Source organism: Oxyura jamaicensis, chromosome 1, assembly GCF_011077185.1.
Source record: "Oxyura jamaicensis isolate SHBP4307 breed ruddy duck chromosome 1, BPBGC_Ojam_1.0, whole genome shotgun sequence".
NCBI classification, from domain to species: Eukaryota; Metazoa; Chordata; class Aves; order Anseriformes; family Anatidae; genus Oxyura; species Oxyura jamaicensis.
Window position 1 is genome coordinate 9332937 of NC_048893.1, and position 17681 is coordinate 9350617.

The following is a 17681-nucleotide window of genomic DNA, read 5'->3' on the forward strand; positions in this document are numbered from 1 at the left end:
TATTTAAAGACTATACAAATTAGTATTCTCATTGACCATTGCTTTTTTTGACCATTGACATTCTCATTGACCATTGCTTTTTTAAACTCTGACTGTAATCACAAATAGCTAATTACTGTTTAAAAAATATTTTATCTGTATCAGCAATATTATAACTCTTTTTGTGCCCTAAATTTGCAGAATTTCACACATATACGTAAGTATAAGCAGCTATAAAAATACTGCTGACTTAATTGACACAGTAGACTTATCTAAAGTTAAGCTGATTACCTTAAACTAAACTAAGACCTCGGTTTGCAAAGACAAAATCCTGCAAACTTCTCAATTTGTGTAGTCACACTCATCCTAAAAGACTCTTAGGCTGAGACCATATAACTAAAAATCTGTATTTCTGATCTATTCAAAGTAACAGGAAAGTGCATGCTCAGGTCACAGTTTAGCATTTGGCATATGGGAAAGCACAGCTAAAAGCACACAAATGGTAAAACTAAAGCATGCGTATTTAGTAGCTTGCTGATTCCAGCTATACAGTATTCAATATTGTTCAGTGGCACTGGGCCCAAAACTATTACTGAATATAATGGGAACAGGTCCTAAATTGTATATATATATACTATATATATATATGTAATGCGCCTAAGAGTCTCATCAAATACTCGTCAAATTAATCTTACTGGGAATTTTGCAGATACATTCATGATGTAGAAGTAAGGCTTTGAACTACAGAGTTGTTCAACCTGCAGAATTCTAAATCAGATCCAAATACAGATTGAAAACTGGGGCCAAGTTATGAAGAATTTGGATTTTAGTTTTATTTGGGTTTAAGATATGGCAACTTTACTGTTTTACATGTAGGTTGGGGCTTTAGGGAGTAATGAAAATGAAGAGCTTCTCAAAACTGCAAAACTTGTATCTGAAAGCAGAGACTCGAACTGTTCATAAATATCTTTTATCTGTAGTTCAATCCATACACAACTGCTTATTCCTTGTAATGCCTCTGTTTCCTTTGATTCTGGTACTAGAAACTACCATTATTTACGTTTTCTCTCACCTCTGTCTCTTCCCATTTTCTCTCATGCTGCTTCCTCTGTGTTCCTAACTATGTTTAATGCTGGCTATGCAGACAAGTCATGGTTGTCCAAAATGCAAGGTAGAGTGTACTGTCTTTCATTTTTATTCTTTCATTTTTGTATGCAAGCATGATGTTATGATCAGCCTGTGCACTGAAATACAGATTTCTCTTAAGTCTTGATGACGAGATTGCTGCATGGTTTTGCTGTTCATTCCAATGAACCTCATTTCCAGGTCAGAAAGAATTGGAAACAAGTATTTAATATGCCCTGATGCAGTAACATCTTAGGCCCAAACTGTGATGACAAATGAAATTTCCTTTGAAGTCTGGAAGAATTTAGTTTAGTCATAGATATCTAAAAATTCATTCTCATTCACTGAAAGTTGTAAAACAATTCACAGTGAACTTGTTTCAAGATGCCAACAGGAACAGCATTGCTTGGAAGTCAGATGGAATATTTTTCTCTCTGCGCTTTGCACAGCATGTAGACTTTAATGCCAAGTATCAGTCTAGATAATCACCCAGAAGACTTTAAAGCTGTTTGAGCACATAAATGGCTCTTGAGTGTAATTGAATTTTTAGTAACTGGAATTACTAGTGCTTTGTTTGTCCTGGATTTGGAAACATAAGGCAAAATTCCATTCTCAAGATACACTAGTATCAACCAAGGATAAATACAAGATAGTAGAAAATCAGCTTTCACTCTGCATTTATTTAAAAGTAGAAAGCTGACCAAACAAGTCAACAGATGCCTTTTAATAAACAGATCTGCTCTATCTTCAGCCTGGTCTTCATTAGAAGAATTATTAAATGAATGTGTTTAAATGCCACATTTTACTTGCAGTTATTCTATTATACTTTTTTTCTTTTTTTAATTGCACTTTCTGTTGTATTATATATCGATAATCTGTAACCAGGGAAGCATAGAGAAAAAATAAAGAAAAGAGTAATACAGTTTGTATCTTTTTACGCAGCATATTCTATGACAATTTCAAGTGCAAATTATTTCATACTAGGTATGATTAGCTTTAATGAATGTTTTATTAAAGCATCACCATTTGTTAATTGCAGTTGCTGCGGGGAAGGTGTATCAGTAAGATGAACTTAATTTATTTGTCAGATCTTTCCTTTCAGACATCTAAAGACCTTCAGCTGTCATCCAGCTTAGTCTGGGGCTGTGCCTCCTTACATGTGATCAAGGTCTCCTGCTTCCCTCTACAACAGATGCACACCATAGGCTACACAAATGTGGGCTAATTCCCCCCTAGCCAATTTTGATCCAGATAGTTCATTGTAAATACTCCAGAGTTATGCTTTTAATAACACATTTAACTTTATTATCTGCCAACTCTACTATTCAACACTACTTGAATCACCTTCTCACATATTTTCAACGAGAATCAGAAACTATGAAAAGGTGGTGAAGTTGTAATATTGCAAAAGAAAATCCAGGACTAAGAGATGGATATCATGGATTCACTTTCTTGGTTGATAGCACAAAGGGACCTTTCTTATTTCAAAAAGAAGTATAACAGTTCTTTTAAATGAGTATAGATCTTATGACATATGGACCAAGCTCTATAGTACTATCCTAGCTTCATTATGGTAAGAAGTAAATTGTTTACAGAAGACATTTAGATATATTAATATTTCATTAATAGTTGATCAGAAAAAATTGTTTAAAGAGTAACATGAGGTCAAAGAAAGAGATGCTGCTAGCCCAGTTTTTATTTGCCAATGTCTCATATCTCTCCGTGGGTCAGTGAAATCTAATGATTTTGAGTGAAAAGGACACTTTTTTCAGATCAGAGAGAAGAAGAAAAAAAAATCTGCTGAAGAGTTTAAAAGATTTAAGTGCAATACTGAATGGGATATGCTATCAAAATCTAGTTTCTGAAAGGATTCAGATTTTCCTTGCAAAAAAACTGCAAAGAAATAATTTTCTCTTCCATATGGTCTTGATCCCCCTAGATTTTCATTCATCCATCTCTTACTGATACACAAGAAAAAAGAAACCTTTTTTCAAAAAGATGTGATTGTGCATAGTGGCTGACACAACTAACTTTCTTATAGACAGCTGCTGCTTTCTTCTCATAAGCAGAGGCAGCCAGATACTTTTTTTTCACAGATTCCAATGTCCTTCACATTTTTCAATATATTGGAAGACAGTGAACAGCATGTTTTGAAAAAAATAATAAATGGAACTATATAGAATGAGTATGAGCAAAACATAAGAGCAAAAATGGTTACAAGTCACTTTCATTAAAAGATATCGGTCAGAACCGATACTATCGGTCAGAACTGTACTATTACCTTGAGCTCATCTATGTTGTACCTTTTTCTCCAACTCTGATATGTTATTATTGAAGAGACAGAAGAGACAAAGCTTTTCCTTGTAATAAGTTTGTGAAAATGAAGTGGTGGCATTGCAAGAAAAGAAATTAAAAAATGCATATCAGTATTCATTTTTAATATAAAAATTAATATTATTTTTATAAGATATATACATTTGAAATGAGTTACTGAAAGTAAAATTAATACTGAAAATAAACATTTTTCAAATAAAAATTCAAAAGAAAAAAAATGTGCTTAGGTTTAAAGAAGAGTTTTGTTGAGCTGTAAGTTTCAGTATGGAAATGTCAGTAAGTTTTATTATTGTTCATACTTAATAATATCTAAATGTATCAAGAGGCCTCCTTGCTATGTTTACTCAGAATCTATTCACTGTAGTCCCAGAAGCAGAGTAGTATGGTCTGTTCTTATACTGCATCTTTATGACAGTATCAATATATGTGACATTTGATGGGTTTGCTGACATACCAGTTTCAAGAAGCTGATGCTATGTGCCCTTCAGGACTCTGGCTCTTGTGTTCTAGTTGTAGTGGCTACTGACGTTGGTTGTTCTCCATGTATACTTGCCTGGTACTCAGCTCAATTACTTCATGAGATTTAAGATAAATACCAGATCTATTGTGCCTAGTCTTCTTTAGTACACAGTAGCTTAATTGCATTAACAACAAAATATTTCCATATATTCAGTACAGTATCTTTTCAGCACATGGGAACCAATATTTTCAATGGATGGAGGACAGTTACAACATGAAAAAAGGCTATCAAAGCCAGTGATTAGATTTAAAATCTACTGAGAGCTGAAAAAGAAGGAATAGAGAAAATTTATAATCCAGAACCTACTAATACAATCATTGATGCTGCGTTTTAATTTTTGCAGAATTATTTTGAAAAGTAGTACTATTACTTTTAGCGGGAATACTTCTGGAGAGTTTAGAGTATGCAGCCACTAAGTCCAATGCCGTATTTCTGTATATATGTAAAGTAAAACAGTCCTCTAACAATTACAAAAGTTAGAAGGAGAAGAAAAGAAAGAAAGAAAGAAAAGTAAAATATAGGATATCTTAACCAGCAACTTATTACATTTACACTTTTAAAACAGTCTGAAAAATTGAGAAACCAAACAACAACAACAAAAATCCTCATACAGTTCACTAATAAAATAAGCAGTACCTTGAAATAATCCAGGGAACTGTAACTCAGTCATCAATACTGTTAAACTTTTAGGCCACAGGTAGCCATTATTTTTGCTGAGCTTAACTAGTCTTCTCCAAAAAAAGTTTAAAGGCCCACTTTGGGAATTACCAAGCTGTCTTGTAGGCAGCTTGGATATAGCCACTCCTTTTTCAAGAATAAGGCCACTGCACACACCAGAATAATTAGAGGTGAGCACTGCACAATAGTATTGAGTTTGTAGAATGAAACTGGTGGTGCTGAAGACCCAACATTGGTATGTATGTGTCAATGAAACACAGGCATGTTTCACATTACCTTAATTTGGACTCACACTAGCCTGGTACCATGCACAGTACACATTAGTGTCTGGCTGATTAAATGAGCCTCTGGAGTGCATCTTCTGTATTAATATCATATGAAAGGAATGTAGTTCGTCAACTGTGAGACTATACCACAGTTTGAACCAAAACACAGTTCAATCTGAAGTCAGAAGTGGGACAATCAGGAGAAAACCACACTACCAAATATTAATGTAAAGGTACCATAGGGGATTTTAATAGGGTGGATACAGGTCTTTCTGTGCCATTTCTTCTCAGAAAGAGCAGTCAGGCATTGGAATGGGTTGCCCAGGGAAGTGGTGGAATCACCGTCCCTGGGGATGTTCATGGAAAAGCACCTAGTGCTTAGGGACATGGTTTAGTGAGTGACATTGGTGGTAGGTGGATGGTTTAACCAGATGATCTTGAAGGTCTTTTCCAACCTTAATGATTCTATGAGTCTGTGATTTGGTCTTAGTACTGGAGAAGGTCCTGGATCTAGTAGCAGATGTAATAGGTATTTGTCCTGTATAGGACATTTGAATGTCCTGTATAGGACATTTGAACCCAAGTTAAACTTGCAGAGTGGCAAAAATAAGTTATTTGCCTTATGTCTTACTGGATTTTCAAAATATTGAAAGCTTTTTATGTTCTCCTACCAAGCTCTTTTGAAATATCCATTAAAATTTATGTTAAATTAAAATTGTAATGGAAGCAGATCAGACATCAAAGCTCACAGCACTAGATGAATCCATATACTATTAAAGGTTTGTGTATTTCTTCCCCCATCCTCAGGAAATGCAAAGTACAATAGAAAGCACTGCCAAGTCTTTTTTAAAAACAGATTATGCAGCCCAATTTTTATTCTTGGCTATTGATAAAATCATGAGCTTGATGTACTTTTATGTTTGTTTCCAGTGCAGTTAGAGGCAGAGGCAGAGAACAAGATCAATATGAAATTATTGTTTCTATCATTAACAGGATATTATTTACCCCATGGTCTTCACTAAATGTTCTAGTAAGATGGCAATCCTGTAATTAGAGACTATAACCTATAAATATAATGGATTCTTGGTACTTTAAAGTGATAATAGGAGGATGGTCTTGGGAAATAAATCAATGCATTATCACTTTCATTTATAGTCAGAGCACAACACATACAATGAGAGAACAAAGCATATGTGCATTCGCTGACTGATGCTTTATGTAGACACAGTTGTAGGCAACAATAGCCCACTGAAGAGTCAGAAGATGTCAAGAAAATATACCAAGTGTAGGGAAACAAAACAAACAAAAAAATAGGCTGTCATCCTCTTGTAACAACCCTCAGTTGTTACAGAAATAAAGGATATATTTATTTTCTTTTTCTGAGATTTGTTGTTTTTTTGGGGGGTTGGAGGGGGTGTTGTTTTGTATTAGAACTGAAAGAAACAAAAAATTGTTAATGTGATGTTTCCTTCCTTTGTTCAAATTCAGTGCTGAGTACAAGCGGAGAACTAAGTATGTGCAGAAAAGCTTGAATCCTGAGTGGAATCAGACGGTCATTTATAAAAATATCTCTGTGGAGCAGGTGCGTAAGTGGTAATACTATTCAGTGCAATTTGCTGCTATATTTATTTATGTGGTCTGCAGTGCTTATTGTGCAGTGGCACTGGCAACTTTGTGAACTAAGAAATCCTAAGAAATCTTGCCAAATTCAGGGAAAATTTCTAACTATTTCCTTGCCTCTGATAGCGATCACTATATCAATTCTCTTTTATTGTTCTTTCTATTCATAAAAATGATCATTTGTGTGGATTACATTCATAAACATATCGTAAGTATGGATGTGTTATTTCTAGAAATGATTATGGAACACAGGGAGGGAATAAATCCAGACAGAAGCTTCTGAAGTAGATGCAGAAATCAGCATCGCTCTTGATTCCAAAAAACATGCAAGTTCACAGAAAACACAGGTCTTAAAAACATTTTCTTGTTCAAAAATGTTTATGAAATGTAGATACATGTTTACATTTAACAATAATTTACAGCAATGGTTTTGAAATATGAATCTGTTCAACAAAATTCAGAAGAGATTTAATTTCCTTGTTGCAGAAAGATTTAAATCTCTTCTGGGGAAGAGTTCAATGGAAGCCTTCTGTGTCTATTTCTTAGTTGTTTCATAACTCTAACTGACCCAAGGGGTTAACTGAGGCAGTATGTAGCAATCCAGTCTTCTTTTTCTCCATCTTCCTTTTTAAAGAGGCCTTTTACTGTTTGAAGAAGGCACAGTGGACAAAATGATCAGCCTGTTTAAATTATGAAGCATATTTTATAGAATACCATCTGTACGCACTCCCAAATCTCTCTGTCTTTCTTGGTGTTTTGTTCTCGATGCTTTCAGCTTTGTTTTTCAAGGCCATATAATTTTTCAGTACATCAGAAAAAAGCCTGCAAAGATCAGATTCTTTCATGAACCAATTTTCCAATGCTTTTAATATACTTCTCCAACATGACACAAAGACCTCAGTATTGTCTTGCTAACTTAAAATTTGCTTATTCATTCTTCCTGTTCATTGAGATGAACATGGATTAAAACATTGGATTTTGCATGGGGCAAAACCCCTCTCACAGGCTTGCATGGTTGCTCATGCAATATATACAGCTTCTTGCCGTTAGAGGCACTCAGATTTACTAGAGGCCCCCTGTTATCTGTATCTAACTATTCATAGTGGTTTTGGTTTGCTGGGTTTTGCATGCTTTTTCTTGTAGGCTTGCATAAATGGTGGTTCACTGACAGTGAAAGCCTAAGGAATAAAGAAAAAAACTGAGGTTTGTTTTGCTGCAGTATAAACCCTAGGTCTTCTGTGTTTGATACGAATGTTTGGTAAGTCTTAGCAATATTTTCAGATAACATGGTCTGAGCTTCCCATTTAAGAAAGACTCCTCAGTTTACTTAATTTGCTTTTTGGCTCTTCTGTGATATTTCCAGAGCTGTAGTTAAGAGTGTTGGATGTTCAATGGCTGTTTGGCAATTGGATAATCTTAGTCTAGGATTTCTTGGACAGAGATCTATATGTTAGAAAATCTTTTTATATCTTTGATGTCAGTCTTTTGACTATTGCTTGATGAAATTTTCTTTTAGGTTACATATGGAATTCTTTGAAATTTACTTTCTGTTTGCAGATCTCCTTTTCTCTTCCTCTCATACTTTCATGCAGTGCTTAGAATTATAAATGCATAAGTTTCATCCTAGTATCACATATATTGTATATTTTGTCTTCTTCTCACACAGAAGTGTATGCAGGCAATAGTGTTTTCTTCTATGGCTTTTACCTGAATACTGATGTCAGTGTTTGTTATATTGTGTAAAATTCAGTGCCTTGATTTAGAGAATATACAGTAAACTACATTCATAACTCACCAACTAATTCCACCTTGATGAGAAGTACCCTCTACAGTTTAAAGAACTATCACCATATAACAGTACATTGTTTGCACTCATAACCTTCCTGCATAGAAATTTCACAATAGTTAGGAGCATGAAGAGAAATGCAAGAAAATAATCATGACAGACTGAAAATGAGTGTTCTGGTCAAAAAATAAGCACAGCTGCATCAACACCAAGCTGTAGAGTTAGCAGTCATTCCCTAACACAAATTCATGAGTCTTTATAAATATTATTTCTTCAAAGAAGCATTTCCTTATCCTCCATCAAAGCATGGGTTGCTTGCTGACAGCAAATAAGTATCATTAAATATTTCCTAATATAGTCCTTTCAATGTCACTGTCTAGACTTTAGCTAGTTGTACAATTTTTCATTTTCCTTTACTCTTTCATAACCTCACTGAAATTAAAGTGAAAATAATTATGGGAAATACATCACTCTTTGAAATGAAACTGACTTTTTCAAGGTCAGAATGATTAGTTTTATAACATAGCACATTCCATTTTAACAGCGAAACAAATAAATTAAACTGAATATTTAGTAATTTGAGGGTGTTTTTTTAAGTAACAAAGTGTACATAATTACAGTTTGAGAAGAATACTGAGTACACACATCACAATATTGCATAATAATTGCTAACTCAAGTTATGTGTCTACTCAGATAAGGAAAAGAAGCTTTAGGATGATTTCAGAAGATGGTAAAGGTTAGGTCACTGGTTAGGTTGCTGGTTAGGTCACTGGTCTAATGTATGACCACAATATAAGATGTGGCATTGTTTGCCTCAATTTCTTATTTATTAAAAAGCAGGCAAAAGTGTTTCCTTAAATAATGCATATAATTCATTAAAGCGTATGGTTCTTGCTATTGTTCATATTCTTAAATTGAAGATAATATATTTCGAAAGAGTAATATATTCAAGATCCTTCAGTGATTTAGGAGCCTAAATCTTATTTCCAGAAGTGGGAAAAAAATTCTTACGAATTAGCAAGGTGCTGGCACATAAATCTTGGACAAGAAAACATAAGTTTCTAAATTATCTATCAGAAGTCTTTCTGTCCTCCCTCATACTGAAGCACAGCATTATAGAAATGAGTACCTTTAAATGTTAAATATCAATGGAAACATAAATAAATATAATGCATAAGCTAATACAATACCTTTATTTCTACTCCTCAAATATCCTGACCGAAACTCCAAACTTTTAAAATATTTCTAAACCGATTATAGGAATTTACTTTCTGCACTGGAGAAAAGAAGAACTGCATTAAAATCATGTCTTTCTTCCAGTCATGAGTTGTATAAGCTTTCTCAAGGAGAATCCATTAAATATTTCAAGCAATGTATTTTAATTACATAGGCCAGCATTATCAGTCACAACACCAAGGGACCTCCAGACATTCAAATCCAGTAACAGACACTTCTGTCATGTGTGGTATTGGTTTGGTCATCAATAAGAAAAAATATTATTCACATTGGCTGTTTCTGCATATTCCTTTATCTTCTTTAAATTATGTTTTTCCACAGCAGCCTAAAGCTAACTAGATTTCTCATGTCATAATGTGCAAATCTTAGGTGTTTATTTTCTTCCTCTCTCTCTCTCTCTTTTTTTTTTTTTTTTTTTTTTAATTTTTTCACTTCCACGAGGCAAAGTCCAAAATTAGTTGTGGCTTAGTAGCACTGTTTTTGTAACGTTCTTTAAACTCAGATTAGCTTCACAACATTTGTAAAGTCATCTGGGTCAAACTGCTCTGCCTCTTTCAGGTGCACCTTCTCATTTGTCTGTGAATGCATTGCCTACTTGCAGGAGCCTACTGTCATACGGAGACCATTTCAGAAAAATCATTTTCAGTAATGCTGTCAGTTAAATTTCTGATGGGGATTTGAACTTCTGTCTTCACAAGCTAAAATTGGATGATGTAAGGCAAAACCTTGCTTTCCTGTGATGGTATAATGGCTGCTTTAAAAATCCCTAGCCATTGAGTGTTGTTTGCCCTTAGTAATAGTACATAAATACATCTTCAGAAAAGCAAATTTTCCTCCTCTTCAAAACTCATTTCATTTACTGCCTAATAAAGCTGTTTAGATGGTTTTTCATTGTCATAATATTTCATAAAAGCTTTATCAAACTAAGAGGCTTAAAATAGATAACTCAAAGAAATGTAGAGTACTGCAAGTTTTCAGCACAGCTTTATTACCGTAAAAAAAAAATACTAGCAAAGTAGGATTGCAGTTACTGGAAAATCTTCTCTATTTTCCCATTTCCACAAAAAATATTTCAGCTCCATATTTGTTTGTTGTTGTTGTGTTGTGTTTTGTTTTGTTTTGTTTTTCCTCTGGATCTATACACTCTTCTCTCTGTCTTTGCACAGCCATAACTTGCTACAATTAACAACTACATCCTCTCAAAATAACGAAGGTTGAGACAATGAATTTCTGAAAAGTATTTATGTGATTCCTGTTTTTAAGGGCAAAAATGCATATACTTAGTATAGCATCTAGCAGAAAATAGTATCACCCAAGAAACTAAACGTAGCATGGACCACAGGTTGATCAACTTATTTTTCAGGTTAGTTTTCACATTGCAATTTTGATACTCTCTTTGAACAGAAAAAAAAAAAAAAAAAAAAAAAAAAAGAAATTTTATTCAGTCAAGGAAATCCCCTTTACATATATTCTGTAAAGGATATTCAAGACAGAACCTTTCCCTTGTTCAAATTTTGCTTACTTTTTGCATGGTATTTTTAAGAAGATTATGTTAAATGTTGCCTAAATAGCTAGGATTAAAACAAAGAAAGATTAAGGAATTGCTCTCAATTATTATTTTTGTTTTTTAATCTTAGCTTCCAAGTCATGTTTCTGCCTTCTTAAAGAGTACATCATAGATGCTAAAAATAACACAATTTCCTTTTGTGTGGATTTACTGGGATATGCTGATTTTAATATGATTTCCAAAGAAACTGAATTTGCATAGCTGTTAATTTTTCTAAAATTAGCTGTGACCAAAAGATGTTCATAATACATAATAATAAGATGAAATTATTAGTTAAAGGCAATTTAAAATTATTAAAAACTGTCTGAACCTGTGTTATATTAAACCAAGGGGAAGTGGAAGTAAATGGGAAACGATACTCTTGAAAGTGTATGTAATGTACAGTAAATTTCATAGCTTATGATTTTGAACAACAACTCAATCTTTTTTTGTCCCTTTCTCCTAAGCAGCAAATTAATAATCAGAGGAGCTTCTGTTGGGGTGATGACCTTGATTATTACATAAGATTTCTGGTTGTGATCTTTTATTAAATTATGTGAATGGTGTTCTGTTTTCTTTAGCAACACTTAGAAGTGTCCAACAAATTCTTCACTTACGACTTTGTAGCCTGACTTCACAGATATCTCATGCTCCCCATGCTTTTATCCTTCCTTCTGTTAAGTCATGTTAATTTATTTGTTGCCTCTCTGCTAGCCTTTTCCTCCAGTATACAACACCAATAATCAGTCTTGTTCTCCTTACCATCAATCAACATTCTTCTTCCCATCTGTCCCCATGGATCCCTGGGATGACACTCAGATCAGTATTTCTAATAAGGTCAACTGCTTTAGACATCAGTTTCTCTGCTTTGAGATATCTTTTCATATAAAAACCTTTGGTGAAAGATACCTTTTTGTATAAAGACCTCTGGTGAAAGGTCTATAGGGGAAGATGTATGAGCGGCAGCCAGCAGAGGTCTCGGTTTGTTCAGCCCAGAGCAGAGGAGGCTGAGGGGAGGACTCATGGAGGCCTGCAGCTTCCTCGCAAGGAGAGCAGAGGGGCAGGCGGCTCTCTGGGGACAGTGATAGGACCCAAGGGAATGGCATGGAGCTGGAACATGAGAGGGTCAGGCTGGGTGTTAGGAAATGGTTCTTCAGTGAAAGGATGGTTGGACACTGGAACAGGCTCTCTAGGGAAGTGGTCATGGCACCAAGATTGCTGGAGTTCAAGAAGCATTCAATTCTGACAATGCTGTCAGAATTATGGTTTAATTTAACTGTGTGGAGCCATATGTTTGACTTGATGATCCTTGTGGGTCCATTCCAACTCAGAATACTGTATGATTCTATGATAAAGAGACTTACTTCTTTCTTATGTTAGCCTGTTAGAAGGGTGCTTGACACAGCTATCATGTTTAACACGGTCTGCAGATAATATGTTTTGATGGCTGTCATTACTGCCTGGTGGTAAAACTTGTCCATGTCTTGGCCATTGGTAGAGTCTCATTGACTGCACTGAACTTGTACAGCTATTAAAGCCAGGTCATCACAGGTGAGGCTGTTTCAATAGGGTGTTTTAAATAACACATATGGAATCCAGTTTAAAATGGTCTTGAATTAAATGTTGAAGTTCAGACCACTCAGATTTGATAATGAGAAAAGCTGCAGAAGTACAAAAACGGGGCTTTGAAAATCAGTTTGGCTCTTGTGGTGGTCACAAAACTGCCCGTCTGTCACTATAAAAAAGAGTACAATGAGGAGATAATGAAAAGATACCACTATACATAATTGTTTTGAAGTTTATGATAGCAATGGGGTTAATTTTCTTTTAACTTAAATTGCAGCTGAAAAAGAAAACACTGGAAGTGACTGTCTGGGATTATGATAGATTCTCATCGAATGACTTCCTTGGTGAAGTGAGTATCTTCTTTCTTTCTCTCTACCCTTGATCAGTTAGAAAGGCAATGAATGGCTTGTTGGTATTTGGACAATGTTTGCTTCCAATATATGGAACTATTAAAAACACATTAGATATAAACTTTCTTACAACACAATATTACTGCTGACTTCAGAACAATTGATCATAATTTCCTTCATTCACACATATAAGATGCCTGTCTTTATCTTGGTAAACTGTGGGTAAATTCACTTAGGACTCAACAGAATTCTACTTCACTGCTTTTACTTATCTATTTATTTTTTTGATCCTAAGATGTGACTGAATGGTGGATTCTTGTGACTGATAAAATGCCAGCCTTGATTTTAACATAACATACAAAGGCTGAGCAGGTATCAGTCTTTGGAAATTATTAAAGGATTAAATTTTGCTGTCAAGACACATGTTAGCACATCCACAATTAACAGCAAGAGTGAGTTATTTGGTCTTGCAGATTCAAGGTCTCCTTTATAATACTAAAAAATAGTAATATCATTGCCAAAGTATAAGTGAAGGCAAAATCTTGTTAAGGCCTGAATACCCTGAATACCCTGGTAATTAAAAATAGATGAGTGATCATGGGAAGCAGTGTGATCTCTCTTTTAAAAGCAAACAAACATATGGACATATAATACAGAGTTACCAGCAATAAGTATGATGTCAAATAAGTAATTAAAAATGTTATTACCAAAGAGGATTATAATTAGAAACAGAAACACAGAAAAATCGATTGCTCAAATTAAAGTTTGTATACAGAGTAACTCCGAATACCTCTGCTTAGTCTGCATTTGAATTTAGCAAAAAGGCATTCAGTTCAGCTCCAGTACCCATTTGTGTAACTATAAAACTGAGCAATCAGTGTCACTATTTGAGCAATTACTAAAATAAATGTATAGGAAGCAGCTACATGATTACTTATATCCTGCATGCCACATCAGTATTCCTGTTGGGTTCAGCATATTTTTCCAAAAGCTGGGTTTTACTGAATGTTTACGTCACTGTCATTTACGACATTTAGAAAATGGATGCTCCAGCAGCTGCTTCTACAGGAAGATTTAAACTTTGCCTTCAAATATTTGAAACCTCTAGAACTATTTTATTTATTGAATTATTCAGACTTAAACATAAAAACCGTATGTCGTGGAAGAATGTTGGGAAAAGACCATCCAGTGTACCTCAGGACCATTTTGAAGTCCAGGGTACTCAATAAAACGGGATATCCAAATTGTGCCCTAAGGAATTTGTAATGGACTTTCACAAAGGCACAAGCGTAGCTACTTACGGGTATCAAAGACTGCTGAAAAACTGAATGAAGTCAGCATCACTTGCATGTCCCAGAAGGCACATGGCACAGTATGGTTCACATTGACAAGATACATCCCTCTTCTCCAAAATAGAGCTGCTAGCCAGTATTGTCCATTAGGAGCAATCCTCAACCATGTGCTGTGGTTTTACGCAGCTGGGCAACTGAGCTCCACCACAACTGCTCTCTCACTCCCCTTCCGCAAAGGGAAAGGGGGAGAAGCTATGATAAAAAGGGCTCGAGGGTTGAGATAAGGACAGGGAGATCGCTTAATTATCACAACAGTTATCATAATGGGCAAAACAGACTCAATGTAGAGAGATTAGAGACATTTATTGCCTATTACTAACAAGTTAGAGAAGTGAAAAACAAAGAAAAAAAAAATTAAAAACGCCTTCCTCCCGTTCACCCTCTTCTACCTCCTCCCCCCAAGCAGCACAGGTGAATGGGGGAATGGGGGCTGCAGTCAGTCCATGACACTTCATCTCCGCTGCTCCTTCACGGTCTCTCTCTTCCCATGCTCCACATGGGTTCCCTCCCATGGGATGCCATTCTTCCCAAACTGATCCGGTGTGGGCTTCCCACAGGCAGCAGCTCTTCAAGAACTGCTTCAACATAGGTCCGTACCACAGGGTCCATCCGTTGGGAGCAAACTGCTCCAGCTTATGTCCCCCATGAATGGCAGCTCCCCTCAGATCCCCTTCTCCTGTGTGGGCTCCTCTCGAAGGGTTGCAGCGCCAGCCCAGGCCCTGCTCCTGCAGGGGCTCTTCATGGGCCGCAGCCTCCTCCAGGCCACATCCACCTGCTTCACTGGGGGGCTCCTCCATGGGCTGTGGTGTGGAGATCTGCTCCATGTGGGACCCATGGGCTGCAGGGGTCAGCCTGGTCCACCAGGGGCCTCTCCACAGGCCACAGGAGAACTTCTGCTCCATGTCTGGAGCACCTCCTGCCCTCCTTCTGCACTGACCTTGGTGTCTGCAAGGCACTTTCTCACTCCTCACTCTCCCTGCTACTGTTGTGCGGCAGTTGGGTTTGTTTTCCCCCCACCCTTTCCTAAATCTGCTCTCACAGAAGCACAAACATCATCATGTATTGGCTCAGCTCTGGGCAGCGGTGGGTCCCCTGAGCCAGCTGAAACTGGCCCTTATGGAGCAGCTTCTGGATTCTTCTCACAGAAACCACACCTGCAGTCCCCCACTACCAAAACCTTGCCATTTAAACCCACTACACCTCCTATGAAGCTGAAAGAAAAACAGTAAAGAAAAAATGCTTCTAACCTTGTAGAAAATAAAATAAATAAATAAATAAATAAATAATAATAAAAAATACTGATGTAAAGTACTTGTCCATCTCTAAACTTCAAGATGCTTTCTTTTATTCAAGGTCTTGCAATAAACTGACAAAGAAATAGTTCCCTGAGGTAATCACATGCGTTATTTTTCTAGCACTTCTAAAACTTCCCTACTTGACATTATTTTAACCCTTTCACCTTAGAGATAAATGCAAGGCTATTTTTGTCCTTTCCTTCACTCAAGACTGTGATGACTCTTTAGTACTTTACAGAATCACAGAATCATCTGGGTTGGAAGAGACCTCCAAGATCATCCAGTCCAACCTCAGACCTAACACTAACAAGCCATCCACTAAACCATATCACTAAGCTCTAAATCTAAACATCTTTTAAAGACCTCCAGGGATGGTGACTGAACCCTTCGCTGGGCAGCTCTTGGCCCTCTCTACCACAAAACCACTGAGTGTGGAAAGATCTTTATTGCTCCCATTTTTTTTTATTATTTTTTTTTAGGATTTATTTTTAAAGAAATTTCCCAAAACTCCTACTAGCAATGCAGGTGGCCTAGAGAAGATTTTGGCTAGAATAATTTTGCTATTTTTTATTTTTATTTTTGGCATGTTGCTAGTTTCTTTGCCACATTACCATTTTGTCTTTTTTTTTTTTTTTTTCCTGCCTGTTGAGGTGTGATGCTTAAAGAACCTATTGCACTTTACTATTGTTTTTGGTATACCTGTTCTTTCATTTTTCTTTTTTTTCCTACTAATTATGCAAATTTGTGGAATTTTGAAAAAAATCAAGAATCAAGAGTTAAGACCCAGTCTCATACTACTGAAGACCTTATTTAAAACAAATATGAAATTATTTGCCCCTTGCCTGACAGAAAGGAGAAAATTGCTATGCCCAATTCTTCTGTTAGGATATAGAAGAGGTAGAATGACTAGTACCCTCTTTTGCCTTGCTATCAAGCAAATGTTCACAAGCTACTCCTTAGCCATCTTGGTATGGAGTTATATATAAGCTAGTAGACCCTACTGAGATCCTGCTGAGATGTATCAGTGCAGACACAGCACTATGCTAACAAATGTGTGTTTCCAACCACAGCTGGTTTACATCAGGCTAGGTTAGAGCACGAGCAGAGTCCCGATTCTGATAGCACACAGCCATTATCTGTTTGTATTTGATTGCACCTTCTAATAGCACAACTGTAGACTCTTCTGCTGTAAACTATTGTACACAGATCAGATTAAAGCAGTATATTGTGCTTTGATTCATTTACAGGTATTAATCGAGTTATCCAGTGTCTCTCAGCTTGACAACACTCCTCGGTGGTACCCTCTGAAAGAACAGAGTGAAAACATTGATCATGGGAAATCCCATTCTGGACAGAGTAGCCAGCAATCTCCAAAACCATCTGTCATCAAGAGCAGAAGTCATGGAATCTTTCCGGATCCCTCTAAGGGTAGGAATGACTCAGTGCACCTGATATGAAGTGTTTTTCCAGATGACAGAAAAACCTTTGCTATTTGTAAGTCCTCATGGAAACAAAGATACTGCTGTGAAGTTTACATAAACTTTTATTAAAGACTTATTTCTCTCTGTGGTTAATTTATCAGAGACCTGTGCTGAGGCCTAATTTGAACCAATCAGTGCCAGACAGCTGTATTTGTGTCATTAAAACAGCCACACCTAAGCTCTATGAGCTTTTCACATCTACTATAAATTCTGTGCCTTTTTCATTTTTTTCTGGTAGCCTTGGCCAAATTCAATACATATTTAGCTTTCTATTTTTCACGTTCTTTAAATATTCTATGGCATTTTATCTTCTGTAAATGTCACATTAATGTTTTATAGAATAACAATTATTCTGTAATAATGCATATGCATATCCAGTCAATGATAATGGGCTGTAGTGTATTTCAAGTGCACTGGAAATCAGTGGAGCTGATAAAGTAAAATTATACTAGGACTTACAAAAGAATTGATCTCAATGTCTCCTGCTCCAATAAATTTATTTCCTTTCCTTTCCTTTCCTTTCCTTTCCTTTCCTTTCCTTTCCTT

General features: G+C 36.0%; 1 protein-coding gene and 1 long non-coding RNA gene across 10 annotated transcripts in view; one reads left to right on the top strand and one right to left on the bottom strand.

Annotated features, from left to right (window-relative positions):
• The window catches only part of PCLO (piccolo presynaptic cytomatrix protein), a 367791-nt gene that overhangs the window by 284367 nt on the left and 65743 nt on the right, over nt 1–17681 (top strand). For 7 of the 9 annotated variants that reach the window (XM_035332145.1, XM_035332137.1, XM_035332088.1 and 4 more), the window contains exons 16-19: nt 1124–1150; nt 6391–6484; nt 12935–13006; nt 16902–17082. In XM_035332145.1, the coding sequence (XP_035188036.1) occupies nt 1124–1150; nt 6391–6484; nt 12935–13006; nt 16902–17082 (374 nt within the window). Of the gene's footprint in view, nt 1–1123; nt 1151–6390; nt 6485–12934; nt 13007–16901; nt 17149–17681 lie in introns of all 9 variants that reach the window. The other 2 variants (XM_035332154.1, XM_035332113.1) reach the window with 2 other exon arrangements.
• Nucleotides 13228–17681, bottom strand: part of LOC118170156 — a 6537-nt gene continuing 2083 nt past the window's right edge. Inside the window, exons 2-3 of the long non-coding RNA XR_004752545.1 lie at nt 15558–15562; nt 13228–13238 (exon numbers count right to left, since the gene is read on the bottom strand). This is a non-coding gene — a long non-coding RNA (uncharacterized LOC118170156). The remainder of the gene's footprint in view (nt 13239–15557; nt 15563–17681) is intronic.